Below are 22,614 nucleotides of genomic sequence, written 5' to 3'. Positions count from 1 at the left end.
TTTTGTAATTATCAAAAGTGGGAAGCCATTAATGAGGTGAATTAGTTGTAATCTCTTTGGTGGAGATAGATAAGAACAACTCAGACGGATAAAACCATATCCTCTTCCAAATGAAGTCAATTTTACATGCATTATAACCCTTGATTAAACTTCCCTGTTCACTTTGACAATCTGTAAAATCGCCATTAGCATTCAAGATCCTTCCAACTCAATTCGTCTCTTATAGTCTACTCTCTCTCTCTCTCTCTCTCTCATCGGTCATCGCCCATTTCTTCAATCAATCTCAATAGCTGTAGAACCAAGAAAACCCACAAAAGTAGACAATCAATCTCTCCAAGAAACCAGAAGATTCCCACATAAAACAAACAGCGAAAATAAAGTGGGAGGAAGAGCATCACAAACACAAAGAACCCCTTTCCTTTGTTCTTTCTTTATCTTTATCTTTTTATCTTTAATCTTTGATCTTCTTCATCGAATTGCAGAGCAGCAGCACCAATTTCTTTGATAAGAGAGTGAATCATTCTTCATCCCCTCGAGTTTCTTTGAGAAAACAAAACTGGATGCTGCTGCTTCAACCCTAATCACATTCCAAGAACATCAGGCAAGGATAAGAGTTGGGTGTTTTCCGTTTTTAAGATTTTCTTGATGACTATGAATAATATCCCATCGGCACCTGGGAAATTCAAGATGGATAAATCCCCCTACATTCATAGATTCAGATGGCAGTATTCATCTCTAGCAAAACTCACATTTTGGAGCTTTGTTTTCTTGGGATTGATCGTGGTTTTCTTCTTCAAATCACCATCCACATCACCACCAAACTCAATGCCATCAGATCTCTCTCGCAGATCTTTAAAAACCAGTTCTTGGGGCGGACCCGCTTGGGAAAAACGGGTCAGATCATCTGCCCGGATCCGTTCCAGTAATGGGTTATCAGTCTTGGTAACCGGAGCAGCCGGGTTCGTCGGTACCCACGTCAGCGCCGCCTTGAAACGCCGTGGAGATGGTGTTTTAGGTCTTGATAACTTCAACGACTATTACGACCCATCATTAAAGAGAGCTCGCCAAGCTTTACTTGAAAGGAGTGGCATTTACATCGTGGAAGGAGATATAAACGACGTCACATTGCTTAAGAAACTCTTTGAGGTAGCCCCTTTTACTCATGTAATGCATTTAGCTGCTCAAGCTGGTGTTAGATACGCCATGGAAAACCCAAGTTCTTATGTTCATAGTAATATTGCTGGCTTTGTTTCTCTTCTTGAAGTCTGTAAGAATGCCAATCCACAGCCTGCTATAATCTGGGCATCATCTAGTTCTGTTTATGGATTAAATACCAAAGTACCCTTTTCAGAAAAAGATCGAACCGATCAACCTGCAAGCTTATATGCAGCCACTAAAAAGGCTGGTGAAGAGATTGCACACACTTATAATCATATATATGGTTTATCTTTAACTGGTTTAAGGTTCTTTACTGTTTATGGACCTTGGGGAAGGCCAGACATGGCTTATTTCTTTTTCACAAGAGATATCTTGAAAGGGAAATCGATTCCGATCTTTGAAGCTGCAAATCATGGAACTGTGGCTCGTGATTTTACGTACATTGATGATATTGTAAAGGGTTGTTTGGGTGCTTTAGATACTGCTGAAAAGAGTACAGGAAGTGGTGGGAAGAAGAAAGGGTCTGCACAATTGAGGGTTTTTAATTTGGGGAACACTTCGCCGGTTCCTGTTTCAGAACTTGTGAGCATTTTGGAGAGGCTGCTGAAAGTGAAGGCGAAAAGGAAGGTGATGAAGTTGCCTAGAAACGGCGATGTTCAGTTTACACATGCGAATATTAGTTTTGCACAGAGGGAGTTTGGTTATAAGCCAACAACGGATCTTCAAACGGGATTGAAGAAATTCACGAGGTGGTATGTTGGTTACTATGGTTCGGGGAAGAAAGGCGACCATTGAATGGATGAAAGATTCGAACTTGAGGTCTCATATGGTAACATTATTCTCAAATTCTTGTTAATTTTGGTATTCACATTATTGTTTCTGTTCATCTTCTGCATGATCTTTGTTCTCATATATCGTAAAAAAAAGAAAGAAATCGTACAAACGATGAGGAATCGGTTTTTGTGATTTGTACCAAAAGAACTTAAGAACATGTTTGTTTTTTTATTTCTACTTGTGGGAATGTAATTGTTATAGTTTCGTTATTGATAGAAGAACAGATTTTCGTTATTTGGTGTATCATTTTATGAAATTCAAATAAATAGAAGACAATGTTTTAAATGTTCGTCTGATGACTTGATTCAAGTTTGATTTCGTGTGGGATTTATTGGGTTCGTTTCTTTCTTCTCCTGCATTTGGACCTACGTTCTTAAAATTCAACTTAAAAGCATGACGGTTTTGGGTGTTACGAGTTTCTTGATTCGAGTTCGTTGTGTATGTGTTGTTGATGATGCATATAAAGGGTCTTTGGTTATCTTGGATGCCTTAAGTTTAGTGGTTTTGCTTGTTTTGATGATGCAAGTAAATGTAGTTTTGAATCTAGAAAACATAAAGAAGTTTGGTGTTTGGTTTAGATGGGGTATGAGTTGCTGATTCTAGTTTCTTGACTCTTTCTCTTTTGGTGAAATCATTTGACTTAAAGATGTGTAAGTTTCTTGCATTTTGGATCTGCTTTGGCTTTAAATAGAGGTTTTCATTTTGGGATAAGTTTCAAAAACCACAAGGGTGGTGTCTTATTGGTTTGAGCTTAACTCCAAAGGTTAAAAGTATCAGATGGTCTCAGGCTCAAATCCAAGGAGGTATAAAAATCCCCTTTGTGGTCATAGAGGTTCAAATACGGTGACTCCGAGCTATCTGCAAAACAAGTGGTCGTCCTTGAATTAATTGGCTCGCATAGCAGGTTGGATAAAGAGTGCATAGACTAATTAGGTAGAGAAAGATTGGTGGTGATGGTGTTACAAAAAGATGGAAGTGAGCAAGTAAAGATATATAGCAAGTAGTGATATATTAATGAAGTATATGCCAATTGTATCGTTAGGGGCCGTTTATTATAAGCATCTTCGTTTATTTTTACTGTGAACATGCTCATTTGTAAAACTAAAACATGTAATCCAATGTGAATCACTCGTTTGAAATATTTAAGAATATTTCTTAAATAAGTTAAAAGAGTAATATAGTAACTCTATTTTTGACAACTATTTAAAATATTTAATTAATTTTTTTAGAAGGAAATATTTAATTAAAATTAGTTATCAAATATATCAATTACCTAATATACATCGTATTTTAAAGATGTTTGTGAATCAAATTGTATTATAGTGAAAACGTTCACAATGTTTCACGTGTATCCTAATGTATTTTCTTTGTTTTATGAAATATATCATAGTGTGCATTTTCGTTATTTTCATTGCTTTACAAAGGGTATCAAATTGTGCATCTTATATGTATATCTAGGTATCATAGTAAATATTGTTTATAGATATTACAGTGTGTATCTTGTGTTCACATAAGGTTCATCGGGACAAGGTTTCGCCGAATAAGATTCGTCGAAAAGAGAAAAGATGAGAGATGAGAGAAGATATTTATAAAATCCTTAAAATGCCCTTAATTAATATTTTAAGTTGAAATTACTAAAATTTTTAATTTCCTAATGGGAAAATTGCACCAAAATGGAACCAACCTTCACCTAATTCCTATTTTGGGGAACCAACTTTCAAAATCGTCATTTTGGAGAACCAACTTGCACCTGGTTCCTATTTTGGGAACCAACTTTCACAATCGTCATTTTGGGGAACCAACTTTCACAATCGTCATTTTGGGGAACCAACTTGCACTTGATTCCTATTTTGGGGAATCAACTTGCAAAATAATTATAGAAAAATAACTAAAATTCGTTTTTTTCCAAAAATTAATGCAATAAAATCTATTTTTCATTTCAAATCTCGTTTTGTTAATTCAGATATCAAATTGAACATTTTTTAAAAAAAAATTCAAATTATCACAATAAAAATTATTTTTTACTAATGCAAAAAAAAAATCAATTTAAACAACTTGTGAATAATAGTTTCTTCATTATGAACACATTCAAGAGCGATCATTTGTCAAATGGAGTTTTATACATACACTGCATCCACACAGTTTAAGGTTCATATTACGGTATCTCCTCTCGTTAGACTGAAGAGCCATAGAATCAAAATAATTTTTATTTGGTATTATCTCCCTACTACATACAAACCATCTTGTTTGTATGTCTCCGTTCTTGTGTATTTTTTTTGGCATGAAGACGAACATCAAACCCGGCATTGTCCGTGTACGTCCTGTATATCTTTTCCGCTTCATTTATAGATACGAATTGTGCGTTGATTTTTGGTTTAAGCTCGTCATCAACATTATGGATAAAATACTTGCTTCCATTTGAACACTCTCCGATATCGTACTCTGTTTCATATTCGAAGGGTATAAGTATGTGAACACCTGTTGATACCATCATAGTTAGTAAAATCAATGAACATTAATATTACATAACTGGAGTAATCAACTGCAACAACCAGAAAATATATTTATTAAGTGCGAGTTAGAGCAATCATTAATGACTATGAGATGATTAATGTGAACATATATGAACATGAACAGCAGGTGAGATCTAGGGGTGAGCAGCGGGACCGGGTACCCACATGCGGAACCAGAACGACCTTGGAACCGCCGGTTCCGGAACCGGAAACGATATGAGTGGTTCTAGTTCCGGTTCTTAAAATACGGAACCGATTGAGAATGGTTCCGGTTCCGGTTTTCAATTTTCGGAACCTTTACCCGCCGGGTGCCCGCCAGAACCGGTTCCGGGACCGGGTTCCCGAAACCGGCGGGTATCCGGTATTTTTCAATAAAAAATAATTAATTTTCTTTTAATACTAAATTTAAATTAGGGAACTTAGAACTCTAGATTAGATTTTTGGTCCCGCCTCTACACCTCATCGACTCATACTCTCGGGCATGTGGCCTCTCACCGTGAGAATTTGAAACGAGATTCAGAATCATCGCAGTCACGAGATAAAATGATTCGTAGTTTTTCAAATTGTGTGTTTAATTGGATTCGTAGTACGTAATCGTTAAACTTTGAACATTTATAATTATAATATGTAATCATTAAATTTTCAACATTTCCTATTAGTCTATAATCTATTATGGTTTGTAATCGTTAAACAATATTTGTAACCATTATTTCGTATAATTTGTATTATTGTTTATTTATTTAGTGTTTTGGCAATGTTTTATTTTTTATTTCTAAATAACAAAATTTTAATGTTTTAGGAAGTGGGTACCTAGAACCGGTTCCTAACGGTTCCAGTTCCAATATCTCAAGAGCCGTCGGTTCTGGTTCCTATCAAATAGGACGGGTACCGGCCTATGCTCACCCCTAGTAAGATCTATTTGGTTCAAGTTCACAAGCTGTTCATAGACTATAATAATTGACACAAACATATATGAACAAATTGTGTATAGATTTATTTGGTGCAAGTTAGATCAATCACTAATGACCATGAGATGAGTGATATGAACATATATGAACAACATGTGAGATCTATTTGGTTCGAGTTCACAAGCTGGTCATAGACAGAAATAATTGACATGAACATATATGAACATGATCAAGCCACATATGAAGAGAACATCGTATGTTCATATATGAACACATAACCCCCATACAATGAACACAGGGTGCAATAACTTACACAATTTGACATATATGAACACCAGATGCAAGAACGGTGCTTATATAAAGATTTGGGAGCAAATTTTAACCAACGACTCGGTAAGTTAACTTAAACATATATGAACAACATGTGAGATCACTAACGAAAATCGATATTCATATGATGGGGGTCATAAACATGAAAGTATACAACTGTGAACATGATCAAACCACATAGGAAGAGAATGTCGTAGAAAATATATGAACACATAACCCTCATCATATGAACACAAGGTCAATCACTTACAAAAATTGACATATATGAACACTAAGTGCAAACATTTACACAAATATAAAGATTTGGGATCAAGCTTCAAAAATGACATTTGTATTCATATGACACAAAAATTTCGTTCATGAAGTGTTATATATACTCAAATGAGAGTAGTAACATGAACACAATGATTCATGATTCATAAAAGTCGGTTATATGATCATATGAAAATGGGTCGTGCATGAAATTCCATTTGAACATGTGAATTAGGTACATATCAATAATTAAAAAAAAACTACCAACACAATATGAACTACAAAAAACACAATCCATCATAATGAACATAATTTCGATTAAAACGAGTACAATAAAATATTAATCCATAACCAAGACATTCGTTTTGGTTATTTTCTTCACTTCCCGAACTCGAACTTCAATTGTCACCATAAACCATTTTAATCTTTTCAATGTTGTCGAGTTCTTTTCCAATGCATTTATCCATAATAGCTTAAACGATACCGAAGATTTTACTACCGTGTTTCCTCCACGAATCACAAACTCTTAAAACAATAAAAATGGAAGATCAATATATATATATATATATATATATATCAATATAAAAAATGCACATTTTTAAGGATTTTATGATTTTATAACTCTCAATTAATGATATGGGAGTTACATAAAAAATGAAATTACTCAACTACCCTTGGCATTAAATTTTAAGTTAGATAAAAACCTAATAGAAACATGGATTGTGATTGGTTGAAATAGTTTGTAAAGTTAACACAAAAACCGTGGTTAACATTTGATCTTACCTCTTTTCTCTCTCTCTCTCTCTCTCTCTCTCTCTCTCTCTATATATATATATATATAACCTTAATAAATAAGTAACTTTTGTGACATGTGTCATGTTTCTATGTGACGGTTATTGATTTTTCCCGCCTAAACATGTATCTAGACACAATTTTCATTTACGATTCAAATAGGTCTATTTAAGTGACAACTGTCCCTCTACACGTTTATTTTCCTATTTTCGTGGTGTAACTGAATTTAAGTCTGAATTTAACTCTGAAGTGGTCTCCAGACTTACAACATAACTCTAAAAAAATCCAGAGTTGTAAGTCTGAATTTAACTCTTAAGGTAAGTCTGAATTTAGCCCTGAAGTGGCCTCCAGACTTACAACATAACTCTGGAAAAATTCAGAGTTGTAAGTCTAAATTTAACTCTGGAGTGACCTCCAGATTTACAACATAACTCTGGTAAAATTCAGAGTTGTAAGTCTGAATTTAACTCTGAAGTGGCCTCCAGACTTACAAGATAACTCTGGAAAATTCAGAGTTGCAAGTCTGAATTTAACTCTGAATTTAACCCTGGAGTGGTCATCAAATTCGGGTTTAAATTTTCAAATTCGGATTTTTGAAGCATTTTTCACAAAGCAATATTACCTGGGCAAGGGGCTGCTTGGACCCCGCCACTAGGGGCGCTGCCCCCAGACCCCCATCGTTTTGGGGCTTCGCCCCTAAATCGAAATAAACTCAAACAAGTGTGCACTCCGCACCTTCCTTACCTGTTCGATATTTATCATGATTACATTGGTCACCAATTTAATCTCATTACACTTAAATGATAATAGTGATACAAATCATCTACATGAAGTCATCAGATATTGATTATTTCTCAGACTTACAAACATAACTCTAAATTCTTCTGTTCCAAACTTAGTTTAAATAGTTTATTCCCAGACTTAGAATACAACTCTGAACTCCTCTTCAGAGTTGAAGTTCAGAGTTACGTTTCTGAGTTATAAGAAGTCAGAATTCTTGTGACTCAGAGTTATGCTCGTAGATACTTTCTAGACTTAGAAGACAACTCTGAATTCCTTTTATTCAGAGTTAAGTCCAGAGTTATTTTTCAATCTAACAATAGAACTCTGAATTCTTGTGTTTCAGAGTTAATGTCCAGAGTTTTTCTCATTCAAAATACCCCATGTAATACACGTGGTCGAACCTAGTGTATGTATATATATAAGGGTGGTTTAATTTGCAACCTAAGTAAATCTTACAACCCTAGAATGAGTGAAAAGTTGCTTACGCAGAAAACAAAACATGTCAGAAAAGAGTACTTTATTTAGCAAAAATACCAAGTAGATGTTTACAATGCTTTGAGGTTTTGATTCTTTTGGGATAACAAACCTATTCCAAAACAATAGTGATCAACAACATACAAAATATACATCCATCACATGTCAGATCAACCAAATTAAAATTTTAAAAAGTTCCTTTATTAGGTGTATAAGTACACAAAAAATCAAATTTATTTACTCTGAGAATGCAAAACAAGTCAAAACCAATATCAAGAAAATATTCAAATCCAACTGAGTACCCAGAAATCCGTGTTGAAAGAGATTAAAAAACACAACGAAACATAAATCAACACACACATAAATTGGAGAGTACCTCGTCCAAAGATGAATTTGAAGACCTAGATACATAGTGAGCAGAGATAGAGAAGCGAATTAGCAAAAATCTTCAAAAAAGGGTTAATGTTGATCACAAAAGCCGATTAGTTCCTAGTATGCCAACAACATTTTATCAATAAATAGAAAACTAGAAAACTTAAGGGGCAAAAATCAGGGCAAAGGAGTAGGATAAAAACAGACTTTGCGGGAGAAATTGCCTGTCACAAGGAGATTTCAAATCATGCTATTCATCTTCTCTCTAAAACCTTGAGATGAGACATACATTGAACCAGAAGAATGAATTGTTCCTAGCTGTCAGAGAAAATGAAAATCATTAGAATACAAAATTGTTGATGGAAAACCACCTAGGAAAGGTCTTCAGACTATTAGGGTTTGAGGGTTTCTTTAGCAACAATCGGAGGGTGGATATTACCTTAACCGTGAAGATGGTGTTTGTAAAACAAGAAGAAGGAGATAGCAGAAGGATAAAGTGTGCCAAATCCTCTCGGGTATAAACCATATCTTCAAAACCCAAAATCGCCTTATGTGGAAAGAACTCGAGAGGCATGAGTGTTTGCCTGTCGTTGTTGGCTTGTTCTTGATCGATGAAATTGAGAGGCATGCGATGGTGAGAGAAATTAGGCCGGACGTGGAGAGAGGGAGAGAAATCAGGTCAGGACGTGACAAGATAATTCAAGGGCGTGTAGAGAGAGTTCAGGATATAGTGCCCTAGAACATGTATATTGCTTAAAATAAGTTGTACCTCTTAAAATTCAATATGCAATTGTTTTAATTGCTTATATATAGTATAGATATAGATAGATAGATAAAGCTATAAAATTTAAATTGAACACGTAAATGATATAAAACAAATTAATTTGTAGGTATTCATGATATTTAATAGCTTAATTAAATCCAAAAATATTCAATATTATGCTCATGTTGAAGGTATTGACGAGACGATTCTAATGGTATAATTTGTAAAAAAAATAAATGTATTTTTTCATGCATTTTAGTTTATATACGAATTTTATGTTAATATGGTAATGGTATCAAATGAAAAATGAAAAAGTAAAAGATATAAAGTAAATCAAATAACTAGCTATAATGATATAAAATGTAATTTAGAAATTAAAACATTAGATTTTTTACAAGACGTGGGAGTGGGAGTGGGAGCGGAGGTTGTAGAGCTTAAAAAATCATACATTATGCATGATATGTAATTCCTCTTAAAATTCAAGAAATAACCGAAAACTCCTTTTTTTTTTAATATAGTATAGATGTACTAATATGAATTATTTAAAAGTATGTTACCCAAAATAGAAATTTAGAAAAACATATTACTTTTTAATACAATTTACCCATTTTACATTGACGTTATATAATGTTTGAGATCACTAGCCTTTTAAATCTAACATTTTTTCTTCTTCTTATGGACATGTATATTAGGTCCTTACGAGTAACGGCATTAAGGGGCCATTTACCAAACACTTACCCGGTAAGCGTTTATGGGTAACATTTAACATTATCATTTACTTATCGGATAAGATTTTAGTCCACCAATACGACATCGTATGCAACAATTTACCCGGTAAGTGTTTACTGTGGTAAAATCGTCACCCACATTTACCAGGTAAGACTCTTGATACTTGTCTCGTTTTTACCGGATAAGATTCTTGGTCCTTATCATACTCATCCGGTAAGGTAATGTGACTTGATAAACGCTTACCCGGATAAACATTTGGTAAACGGCCTCTAACATTAGTTAAGAAAAATTAAGTGGTGTAATATCTAAATCCATAATATTTTGTTACTTAAAATCATAATTATAAGTTTTGTAATAATTGACAAAATTTATTTGAAAATATCAAAATGGGATTTTTTAAAATACTTATATTTAAAGAAAATAAATTTTAAAAATGAAATTATTTAGGTGGATAATAATATAGTCATTTAAACTCTCCCGCGCTTAAGCAACATACGTGGCCGTTTATGTGGGCCCTAATTTTCCACGTTGCCAGTACATGGTCCCACCAACAAATCGTAATTTCTGCCATTTTTGGACTTTATAAACTTCTTATAAACCCTAGTTAGGCCAGGGGTTTATACTTCGAAGAAATAGAAACGAAGGGGCTTTCTCAAACCCTAGCAATACAATACGAGATTCCAATCATGTCTTTCTGGGGTGAGGTTTGGATACTTTTCTTCAATTTTTGGTCTTCCAATATTTTTTGTCTTATAATTCTGATTGCATCATACGCATATCCATAGTCGAATCATAAGTTTACAGGACGAAATCTCTGCGTTCATGTTTTTTACATAGGTAATTTATTGATGTTCAAATCCATAATTGTTCGATTATGATACGTTAGGAATCGAAGTCAAACCTGGAAAGCCATATACGCATTCATCCCAAAATGGTAGAACACGCCTGCGAATCTCTCAGGTAAATGTGTTATATTGCATTGGAGGATTGTGGTGTGACTTTTGTCTGTATGATTATCGTTTCTTGGACTATGAAATGTCAAGAACCTTTTTAATTCGAGATGGAACGATGAATATTGAAAAATGAGAACCATAAGTACGACCATATATATTACTAAGACAGTCCAATGGTTTTTCTTGCCATTAAATTTGTTTGTGGAACTTTTTCAAAGGAAAAAGGAAACCTAGGGCTAATATACATTGAATATCTGGAAAAAGGTTGAAAAGAGTGGAGTGATCATATTGAAGATGGCAGGCTAACGGATTTTATTATTATTATTGTTGTAAGATATCATCTGTAAGTGATATGGCAATCTCATCTAGGTTAGGAACCAACCTCTCCATCTTTCTTTAACTAATTTGTGATAATATCCGATGGGTATCAACTAATCTAATTAGTTTGACTCTAAGTAACAAGAAGGCTGAGTGATTGGATCTGAATGCACCACAGGGTTATATAGATTCTTGAAATTATAAGATACTGCCAATCAATCTGGAATCAGATACCGCAGTTATTTTGTGTATTCATGGAAAACAATTCAGTAGTCAACAGAATACAAGAGCTTCATGGTTTGTTATGTGTAGGCAATAGCAACATTAAAAACACCCCTGTATATGGCAGCAACACAAGTCCCTGCTTGTCAGTCTTTGGATCAAGGCTTGTAATTATTGGTTTGATGTTTTGGTTGATCATTGTTTAAAGGCTTTGCTCAGTTAGAACTTAAAAGCTAGATTGCTTCAGATATAACTGTTGAATTTGTTTAAAGTTTTTGTTGTTGAATGCTGTTTACTGACATTTCTTTTTACATTTGACGCGTTATATTTTTGTTTGCATTTTAGGCGACATTGGCTAATGGATCTGCAACACTGAAGAGTTTGGTGCAATGCAACGTAGGAGATAAGCAACCTGTTCTTTTATGTGCACTGCTGCCTACTAAGACYGAGTCATTGCAWTTGGATTTGGAATTTGAGGAAGCYGAMGATGTGGTATTTTCTGTTATTGGTCCACGAGGTGTATACCTCACTGGATACTATGTTGGTCACAATCGACAATCAAATATACAAGATGAATCGTATCCTTTGTTCATTGAATGGATTGTTTTCATCATCTTTCACTTTTTTTTTATTAACCTGGATATCCAACCCGCTATGCGAGCCGACTAATCCTAGGGCGACCACCTGCTTTTGCAGATAGCTCGGAGTCACCGCATTTGAACCTCCGTGGCCACAAGGGGATTTTTATTTCTCCTTGGATTTGAACCTGAGACCTCTTGGTACTTTTGACCTTTGGAGCCAAGCTCAAACCAATCAGGCACCACCCTTGTGGTTATCTTTCACTTTTTTGTAATGACTTTGCATGGTTTTCATGCATCACATCATCCGAAAATCTCAGGTTGCCTTATCATCACTTTCTATGTTCCAAACAACTTAACCATTTGTCTGAAAGTTATTTTTCTTTTACCAGTCTCGTGTCCCATCTGGTGTATTCCATGGTAGTTTTTTTCACCCTTTATAAGATGAGGTAATGTTCTTTTTCCTTCACTATGATGGCAAAAGAGAATCATATGGAGAGGATATTGCAAATTCCGAGACACAAGAATCAAATCATAATAGTGATGAGGATGAATATGAGGACAGCTTTATCAATGATGATGAACCTGAACCTCTTACACCTTCGCCTGTTTCTAGTAGCAGAGGTATGCTAATGTTGTGTGCTTTTTTTCTTTTTATCGAGAATGTGTACTATTTCTTCTAGTTGATATGGTCAAATTTACAACAACAATTCAAACAATGGCTATTGCAGTTGGGGATTTTCTTCAATGCTCAGTGGCTTAATTTGTTTTACTTTTGAGTCAAAAATCTTAGGAAGTTTATGTCTCACTTCTCAAGTAAGTATTGTATAACCACCATAAGGCTTTGATATTTTGGCTAATGTTCTCCAAAGGATTGTAGCTTACTTTTCTAGCATTGTTCATCAGATAAAGATGCTTCAAGATATGGTCCATGAGGAGGATTTTTTTGCCATTAAACTCGATTAAGGGAGTTACTTGTTTATTATAATGCAATTGGTAACCATTTGTTAGAGTTGAAAGTATGTTAAACACGTTTGAGAGATCTAGTTTTCATGCATTTGTTACTTAATGAAAATTGATCATTAAGTTTTTTCTACTTCAAATGATTTTGATTTTCAATGAGCAGAGGATGATGATGGAGACTACCTGAAGAAGAAAGGAAATGGTAATGGCGGTCGTAAAAGGCTCAAAAAGAAGTATATGTCGATTGAATCGGATGATGAAACGAGTGTCCCAGAGATTAAAGACGAAGATGATTTCCCAATTTCATCCATATGCAAGAACAATAAGTCACAAGTATCAGAAGAAAAAACTGACAAAGAAACAAAAGGCGAGTTAGACAGAGTGACAAAAAACAACGGTCATATGTTAAAGTTGGATGGAGTGCATTCCGGGGTTCTTGATTCAAAGGATAAGGTCAATGTACATTTAATAGATGACAAAGCAAAAGAGTAAGTAGTTGGCTGATTGTTCTGCAAATTTAGTATATTGGTTCTTATTTCTCGCTTATGTTACCTTGATACTGATCAGAGTCACTATTATTGGTTTCTTCGTGCTGAGAATAGGCAACTAGCTGAACTGCCCAAAATTAGATTCGAGGTCAATCTTGTGTATTTAGGTTTGACTCAAAGTGGTTAATGGTGACCAAGGGTAAAGAGAAGCCCGTGTCTTTATTACGCATGTAACATCTCAAGTATCCTGTGGAATCACTTGTTATATACGTATATATTCAGATTCTAAAATCGAGAATTATTTTGTCATGATGTTCTATTCGTATAATTAATGTTAAGAATAACTGCATTCAGTTTCTGTACTAATAAGTTTATTGTGTAACAGAAAAGGGGATCAAACCAATATGTCTGTGCCGTCTTTGGCCGAAGTGGTGCCAGAAGGCAGATCAAAACCAAAAAAGAAAAAACAAGAGTCCACTAAAGAGGAAAGGGCAACTGGTCCCAGTTCTGTTGATCACCCGTCTGTACAAGTTCCATTAACTGAAGTGAAAACGAAGAAGAAAAAGAAAGAGAACACCAAGAAGGGGATTGCTGATAAAGCTGATGATGAAGGCCATGCTGGTCCCCTCGAAGATAATATGCATCAATCTAAGGTGGAATCCAATTCTATAAACCATGATGTGTTGGCTGCTAAAGATGATAAAAAACCCAATGATATGTAAGTTCAGTTTATTTTCTAAAACCATGATAAATTCGTATATACATCCTGGCCTTAAAAGTGTATACTAGAAAATGATCGTCTTTATGTTTGGTCCCTATTTGTGCAATCTTTGCATTTAATTATAAAGCAGGGGTGTTGACCGCTCATTTGAGGTTCTGGCTTCTGCTGAAGTTGTTCCTGAAAAGAATTCAAAACTGAAGAAAAAAAGAAAAGGACGTAGTGAAGTAAGCACTGATGGTACAGACGGCAACCTGCTTGCAGGAAATAAACAGGAGGATGATCAACAAGCAATTGATAAGTACGATGAAATTTCAAGTTTTCAACTTCTTTCTGACTTATATTTTCTTGATGCTGGTAAATATATAATCTATTGTTTCTTTGGAAACATAATGGTTGTAACTCTAATTTGTGTAGTTATCAAATGTGGGCCGACACAGGGCGTGGTAACTTTTACTTGTAGTTTAAAATAAGCCGCTGTAGAAGCCGATTTATTCTCGTCATTATTAGGATCAATAGTGTTATAGACTGTATTTGTGTAATTATTGAGACACTTTTTTTTTTCTGTTTATTACTTATTCTGATTATCTTTTGGATACTTAGTACCTTAATTCTAGGATCAGTTACTAGCTTATTATTATAACTTCAACTTTATTTAGGATAATCATTTACTGTGGACGACGATGAATGATATTGAGTATTTCTAACGTAATTGGTGATCAAACAATATTTACGTGAAGCATGGCAAAACAGTGGACTTACATAGTAAGTATTGCATCTTCTAGAGGACAAGCAATATTACCTGAAAGGTGCACAATCTTCTGTTTGTGAAATTGGCTTGGTGAATTTTAATAAGTTCAATCAATGGTCTTGCATAGGAGGCACTCTATTCTTCTTGGCCCTTCAAAACTTTCATTGGCAGACATCTGAATCTCTGAAGTGATGATTGCTTTGTTGTTTCAGAAGGATGTACTTATTACTTTGTGGAGTTGTTTCTCATAACTACATAAGTGAAGTTTTAAACTCAATATCATGCACATAAAGGCGGTAAGCAGAAAATTGTATGATTGCTTGGTCAATAAGGTATCCTGAACCTCTAGACTAGAGCCAATAACATGATGGAACTTCTGAATAATATTTTTTGAGATAGCAGTAATGTCTGAATATTAACCAAGTGTAATAAAAAATTAAGCTTGTAGATCAGTAAGCAAAGCCTCTACCCATTTTCTCTCTTATATTGAGAGGATTGAAACAGTCTCTTGCTATTTGAGACAAAAAGTCAAATTAGAATTTAGACTGTCATTGCCTTCTGTTCTCTCTAAAATTGTAGTTTAAAATTTCATAGATTCAACATGCTTATGAGAGATAAAAAAAGAGGAGCCGTAAAAGTAACCTTTTTTGTGAAGTACAGATTTAATTTATGAAATCTATGTAAAAGAGCTAAAAGAAAGATCCAAAATAATTCCTTGACCTTGAGAGAAGGCTAAATACAGTTTTTGTTTTTTTAGATGGCTTCTCTTGATGGTGGTAATTTGCATAACTTTTGCGAAGTTTGCAGTTGCAGGAACATCAAACATTATTTTTGATGAAGAAAATTGTATTCAGGCTCTATCAATGACTGTTTGATTGTCTTGACTGAACAATTATTTTGTATTTCTCTTGGAAAGAATTTTTGGTAGTACCAGTGGTTATATTTTCTTCTTTAATTGTTCTAACAGTTTGATGATTCGTCACTATTAATTACATTTACTCGTCTTTTTGTAAGATTTGAAGTGTTTCTTGGTAGTACTAGTGGCTCCCTGGGGCTTGTTTCACTTTTTTCTGGAGATGGAATTTTGATCTGAGGTTTCCTTAGGTTTTATTATATTTTATCTATTACGGCCCATCTATTCTATAAAATGGTTGGGACTTTTCACCCAGTATTACACAATAAATTCAATCCATGGCTTTATCATTGTATTATTTATGTAATGTTTCTTGTCTATAATACACAATGAATTTGAATGCTAGTTTAAAAACATCTGTCTTTTACATGCAGGGGTTCTGGTATTGATTCCAAGCAGTTACCTAATGGAATTCAGTCAGAGGAGAAGAGAGTTAAAAAGAAAAGGAGAAAGACGAGTAAAACACAAGAGGTTGAGGAGAACATAAATATGGAGGTTGAAAAAGAAAATGAACCTTCTGCTACACAACCTGAAGGGAAGGATAAGGAATCCGAGTCCTGTAACAAAAAGATACTATCAAATGGGCTTGTTATTGAAGACCTCGTGACAGGAAAATCTAAAGGAAAAGTGGCTGCTTTAGGGAGAAAGGCAAGTCGTCTCCTTTCTTTTTGCACGCTTTGCACAAGCTGGGGGTCTTCACGGAATCAGTTGCTCTATTCTTTGGGGTAGAAATCAAGTCGGCATACATCCTTCCCCTCTTACGGGGGCGGGGACCCCACCTCTGGGTGAGACATACTGGGCTTGTTTGGTATGATTTTTAAAGCACTTCAATCATTGTGTACCCTTTATTTGCTTCAGGTCAAAGTACAATATGTTGTCAAGTTGAAAGAGAACGGACAAGTGATTGATTCAAATGGCAAGTCTCCCCATAAATTTCGACTAGGTACTCTTGTGACCATGAACTCTTTATTTGATCTTATTGTTGCTACTTAAGCTTGAGGCTTTTGTTCTATATTCTATACCATGAACTCTTTATTTGATCTTACATGTATGTTATATGCATTATGCAGGTGATAAGGAAGTTATGGTGGGGCTGAATGTTGGTGTAGATGGTATTAGTCAACAACTCATTAATGGTTTATGTTTCCTCGGTCGTATGAAAATTGCAACGTTTGTTTTGACATTAGTTCATCAAATATGTAAAATACCCAAGTAATTTTCTACATAATATTTTGGATAACCGTGGGTGTCCGGGCATGCACCTTGACTAATCCCTTGAGGCCCTAAAGTTAACCATCACACAACCTTTAGTGGCCCTGAGGAGTAGCAAATCAAATGTGTTATCAGTTGAGCCAGCCCCAAGGGTTTAACAAAAAAGAAACTGTTGCATTTTTTTGTGTGGCAGATGAAGTTCCAAATAGAAGATTGATTTTGCACATTACCTTTGTATGTACTAATTTTCAGGTATGCGAGTTGGAGATAAAAGAAGACTCATCATTCCACCGTCAATGAGGTATGCAAGTGATTTAGTTGTCGTTTTTCTTAGATACCGTTCTCTTTTTCTTACATGACTAACGATGCATATATGATTGTTGGTAGCTCCGGGTATAAAGGAACCGGTGAGAATGTACCCCCAAATTCGTGGCTGGTATATGATGTAGAAGTGACTAGCATCCATTGATCGTTCTTTATATACTTACGTTGAATGCATATATAAGTTAAGAAGAATACGAAAGAGTTTGTGATGGATGTGGATCAAAAAAGTTTTGTTCGTTGTATTGTTTCTGGGTCGATCAATTATTAGTTCTTTGTAAAAATGAGTTGAGAAACATCCGTACGGGAGTTTTTGTTACGGTTTGCAGTAATTCTGGACTTAAATGGTAATGAAATGAATGTTCTGAACAAAACTCAATTCCCTTCAGATGGTAGTTCATGTTTGTGCTGGTGAGTTCTATTATCTTAGCAAGTTGTTTTTTTTCTTCTTTAAAGTTTTTAACTCTTGTTATATTACTTGGATCAAAATTTCTTGATCTGCTAAGTGGCACTAATGGAGGTCATGCAAGCATTTATTGGGTATTAGGTGAGCGCCTATAGGGTGTGTTTGCTACGGGGACTGGGTGAGATTGTGAGACGGAACGAGACAAAAATAAATAGTCTCATGTTTGGTGTGTCATGGGACAAAAATGAGACAAAAGTAAGATTGGGTGAGATTATTCTTGAGTTTTTTTGTTCCATTAAAAAAGATAGAACAACATGGAACTAAATTTGAGATTACAATATTACCCTTATTATTTGATATCAAAATACAAACCTAATTTAATTGCATCCTCTTTCTTCTCTTCCACAACCTCCATTCTCGATTCCGGCCTCCATTCTTGAAATGTTGAACTTTTGACGATGACGTGACAAACGTTATTTACAATTGTTGTGTTTAAACTTTTTAAATTATGTATGTATTTAAAATTTATGGTATGACAAATGTTATTTACATGTGGTCTTGGAATGTTAAAAAAAAGTATTGATATCATAAATTAAATAATTTAAATATATTTTTGGTTGATTTGTTGTTATTTACGATCATTATATGATATAAAATAACATTAAACAACATTTAGAGGTAATATGATTATTTTAATAGTCTTGTCCTGTCCAGTTCTAGTTGTACCAAACATAGACAGACATTTAGTCTTGATCATCCTGTCCCGTTCTGTTCTGTCTCATCCAATCTGCATAGCAAACATTACCTTACAAAACAAACCAAGTCTTTACATACATAAAAGGAACAACCGAGGTGTCATCGAGTATTTTTGAATGGTACATTATGACCGAGTTTGAATTGTTCAGATAAAACAAACAAATAATTGACATTTTTTTATTGATATTTAAATATAGGCATCGACATAAATCTGTTAATGTTAATATTTTGTGGATTTAACATAAATTGTGGTCATATGATGTACAAGTTTGTAATGTGTATTAGAGTATAAGTAAGTAATGTACGGTGGATTTAGTCGAGACTTAGGATCGTATGAGAATAAAAGTTAAGGTGAGAAGATCTCCATCCTTGATCATTTTTAATCTCATGCTCATCCATGAACTGTGCTTTAGAACGGTTGATCTGGTGCATCTCATTAGTGTTGATCTTCAATTATGATTGATCAAAATGTGAAACTTCTTACCCTTCTCACCGTAACTTGCATTCTCATCGGAACTCAATGCTTTAAGTTGATAATTATTTTGTATATGTTTCAGTCAGAATGAATGTATAACATGAGTCTCCCACTCTCAGTCAGATAGATTGAAAATATTTATTGGTCAATTCGATATAAATTTTGATGTGTATCAAATGAAAGCAACCGAAATGTTTACAATGAAAGTCAACATGGCAATATGAATATTGTAGAATCTTCCTTGATGCAACATGGATTTAGAGCCTACAAATTATGGTGCCATGATGAAGCTTATTTGGATTGTTTCCACTAATAATTTGTAGCTCAACTGGTAGGACTTATGGTTCACTCCCATCACCAATTGAAACCTCTCTAGGTCATATGAGTGCTTGTGAGATTGTTAACTTCATGAGGATTGTTTGTTTACCTCTTAATAGTTTCATTAATAGATAATTTTTAAATTTTGCTTGACAAAAAAATATGTCTCTTAATGGTTCTAAAACTTTCTGAATGATTTTATATCTTGGACCTCTCTTAGCCATTTAGCACCCTAATTTCATTGTAAACAATTACGAAACAATTATATTTCATTTTGCACTATATCATGAGAATCTCTTAATCATTCTGATCACTTGATCATCCAACACAAACTGGTTTGTAACTGCCAAATATCCCCTAGATGAGCTCAAGCTGACACGAAGATTCATGACTATAAAAAGAAGTGTTCTAAGTTACAAAATAAACAAGATTTTTATCAATCCCGAGTAATTATTGTTTTTTTTACATTTTTGAAAAACACAATATGAAATACAGTAATAATCTTAGGTACAAGTATGTGATGCTTGTGTGAAATAAGTCGAATTCCTAAGAACACCATGCCTTCATCTCCGGTTCACACACACCATCTACACCAGGACCGATCAACTCTGAAGCTCACAACAATGGCGTCCATTGGCATTATCATCACCAACTATCTATAGCTCCATTCATCACAAAACTAAGTCCGTGAGATCAAAACTAGAATCCATTGGTTCATATCTTCTTCATCTAAGAGCAGCAACTCCGACGATCAACAACAAGTAGCTCCTACATCAAGAATGCAGATGAGTTGTTCAATTAATTTATCTTGATGAAATGGGGTTGTTTGCAGGGAAATTATATTGAGGAGCGGCAAACTTGCAGTTCTTGGTGCCATTTTTCACTTCAGGTACCCTTTCTCTTTGTGGAGAACTATTCTTCTGCCATTCCATATGTTTAATTTGATTGAATTAGGTTTTCTCCATCATGTTTATCAATTGATTGCAAAACCATTGTAGTTGTGAAATGCTAAATACCTTCAGATTTTTCAATTTCGTAGAGATAAGGACCATGGATGACCATTTGGATGTAAGTTGAGAGTCTGCAAATCAGATTCACCCCATTATATGAGAGGGGCATCTTGTCCTCAGATGAACTACTTGCTACTTCTGGCATGTTTGAATTTAAGAATTAACCAATGAAAGAGCAAGACCTAATTGAGATGAGTTACTAGAGATTATTGACCAAGAAAATAGTATATGTGATGAGAAAAGAATGTCTATAGAGGCTTGATCGAATCAAGAGTTTTGTTGGTCATTTGAGTGAAATTGTCGGTTCATTTTATGTAATTGGATTCACCAGAGAATATGGGGTTGGAAGTTAAGCTACGTCAAAAGCTAGGGGGTGTGGAATGCATACTTCTATATACTAACTAGAACCTCTGATTGCTGGATATGGGAGGGGTCAAGGGAACATGCCCCCTACGGAGTCCTAGAAATCTCCAAGTGCTCGGGGAAAATAAGTTTTTGAATGTTCTAAGTGACATTCAGAAGCCTCTGAGTTACCTTCAGAAACCTCTGAGTTACCTTCAGAAACCTCCAAGTCTTGTTCAGAAGTCTCCGACTTTAAAGCCTTTTGATTCGTGTGCAGTTTTGGTAACCGCTATAAATTCAGCCACATATAAATTACTCTAGCAATCATTTTCATTTTATAGGGAGATATTCTCGGCATTAATTTAGGAACAACTACGATTCTCTAAGTTTAAAAGGAAACAATCTCTACCAAAATCGTTATTGAAAAATATGAGATGATCCTTAGTTGATTTTGTGATATCCTGGCAAATTAGGGTCAAGATACAGCTTAAGGAAAGCGAGCTCTTACAAGATCTCATGATTTTATCCAAGGTTTTTCTTAAGATCTCCGAGTTTTTTGATTTCCGGGCAGAGGACAGGTCTAAATACATTCCACCACCATATCCTACTTTCGATTTGGTTATAATTTCCTTAGAAGTAACAATTTAGAAACAAATTTTGAGTTTTCATGTGTTTGATGCAATGGAAATGAGCCCAATTACCTTGGTGTACAGAAGAATCCTCTTACTCTAGCTTTATGCCATGCAACAAACAATTGCATTTCGACTTCTGAGAATATCAGTGACAATGTCCACTATGCACCACCTTGGTAAGATATATTGATATATGTCTTCTTTTCCGCATTACAGTCCTTTTATTTTGGTTTGAGCTACAACGTTCAACTGTATGTTTTATTGAATTACACATTTGTAATCAACCATGTTATCATCCTTTGACTTTAGGTATCAATTGAATTACGCTCATTTCCCGAGGACATGACCTCAAATAGGAGATCATGAGAGGCAGAATTAGGGTAGCACTTTATGGGGAACTTGTAGCAAACATGGACCGGAGGAGGGATTTGGACAAGGTAGAGCGTGGTGGGGGGTGAGGTAGGCCGGTGGCATGTATAGAAGTCCTACATTAGATAGATGGTTGTTTTAGTTTTTTTTTCCCTACCTTTCATGTCTTGTTTATGTATATACATGTGGGATCTTTACATTATGTCAGTCTTAGGGTTGTTTGGTTGGTTTTCCATTAAGTATTATACAGATAAAACTGTCTATGTGGATTAATCTGCCTGTATACATTGAATTTTTTTTGTTTCTGTAACAACCTTAATTTTTCAGCCATATATATATATATATATATATATATATACACATATCTTTATCATAAATTTTTATAGAGTTAAGTTGTTTCTAAATGCCCTTAATATAAAAACGAAAAAGTAAATAACATATTTTATAAAAAAAATTAAAGTAAATTAATAAATAAGTAAACAAGCATACAAGTAGCTTAGAAAGCTACTTACCGATAAGCACATAAGTAGCTTACTAAGCTACTTAAAGACAAACAACATGAGCCACACAAATCTTATGACAAAACATGCCTAGAGAATGAGTTGTAAGAGAAAAGAAATTTGTGGCAACCTTAAAACATTACAAGGCAAGACTAGAATGAACAAGTACATATGTGACATATCCTTAGAAATTTACTAGTTGAAAAGTTACTTGAACATAGAGATGGCCAAATGGGCCCGGCCCGGCCCGGGACCGCCGGAGGACCGGGACCGGGATCGACGAAGGATCGGCCCGGGACCGGGACCGGTAAGGACCGGTTATGGGACCGAAAACCGGGACCGGTTAAGGTTTTTGGTAGTTTTGTGGGACCGGGACCGACCGGGACCGGGACCGGTTATGGGACCGACTATGGACCGGCCCGGCCCGGCCCGAAAATTCAAATAATATTATAAATAAATGT

At 34.9% G+C, this 22,614-nt stretch overlaps 2 protein-coding genes across 5 annotated transcripts; both read left to right on the top strand.

The window, feature by feature from the left end:
• The first annotated feature begins 272 nt into the window (after positions 1 to 272).
• Positions 273 to 2,280, top strand: LOC112523471 (UDP-glucuronate 4-epimerase 3). The gene has a single exon (XM_025133089.1). It carries the CDS (start codon positions 646 to 648, stop codon positions 1,951 to 1,953), a length of 1,308 nt encoding a protein of 435 aa, XP_024988857.1. The 5' UTR covers positions 273 to 645; the 3' UTR covers positions 1,954 to 2,280.
• An 8,239-nt stretch (positions 2,281 to 10,519) lies between these two features.
• On the top strand, positions 10,520 to 17,705 carry LOC112523356 (peptidyl-prolyl cis-trans isomerase FKBP43-like). Of its 4 annotated transcripts, XM_025132935.1 has the most exons (13): positions 10,520 to 10,607; positions 10,795 to 10,868; positions 11,747 to 11,979; positions 12,464 to 12,603; positions 13,106 to 13,430; positions 13,816 to 14,148; positions 14,279 to 14,449; positions 16,187 to 16,319; positions 16,356 to 16,460; positions 16,671 to 16,755; positions 16,883 to 16,924; positions 17,277 to 17,325; positions 17,412 to 17,705. In XM_025132935.1, the coding sequence occupies exons 1-13, from the start codon at positions 10,595 to 10,597 to the stop codon at positions 17,491 to 17,493; spliced, it is 1,785 nt and encodes a 594-aa protein (XP_024988703.1). In that variant the 5' UTR covers positions 10,520 to 10,594; the 3' UTR covers positions 17,494 to 17,705. The 4 variants fall into 4 exon arrangements, with proteins under 4 accessions (XP_024988703.1, XP_024988702.1, XP_024988699.1 ...); XM_025132934.1 differs by having other exon boundaries at positions 14,282 to 14,449; positions 16,187 to 16,460; XM_025132931.1 differs by having other exon boundaries at positions 16,187 to 16,460.
• Positions 17,706 to 22,614: the final 4,909 nt, after the last annotated feature.

This window comes from Cynara cardunculus, assembly GCF_001531365.2.
Source record: "Cynara cardunculus var. scolymus isolate 2C chromosome LG 12, CcrdV1, whole genome shotgun sequence".
NCBI lineage: Eukaryota > Viridiplantae > Streptophyta > Magnoliopsida > Asterales > Asteraceae > Cynara > Cynara cardunculus.
Note: the sequence above shows the minus strand (reverse complement) of the source record. Positions and strands in the feature narration are given on the sequence as shown.

What these genes read in the sequence shown, in the direction of transcription:
- LOC112523471 (XM_025133089.1), top strand. Translation starts at nt 646, where the DNA reads ATGACTATGAATAATATCCCATCGGCACCTGGGAAATTCAAGATGGAT.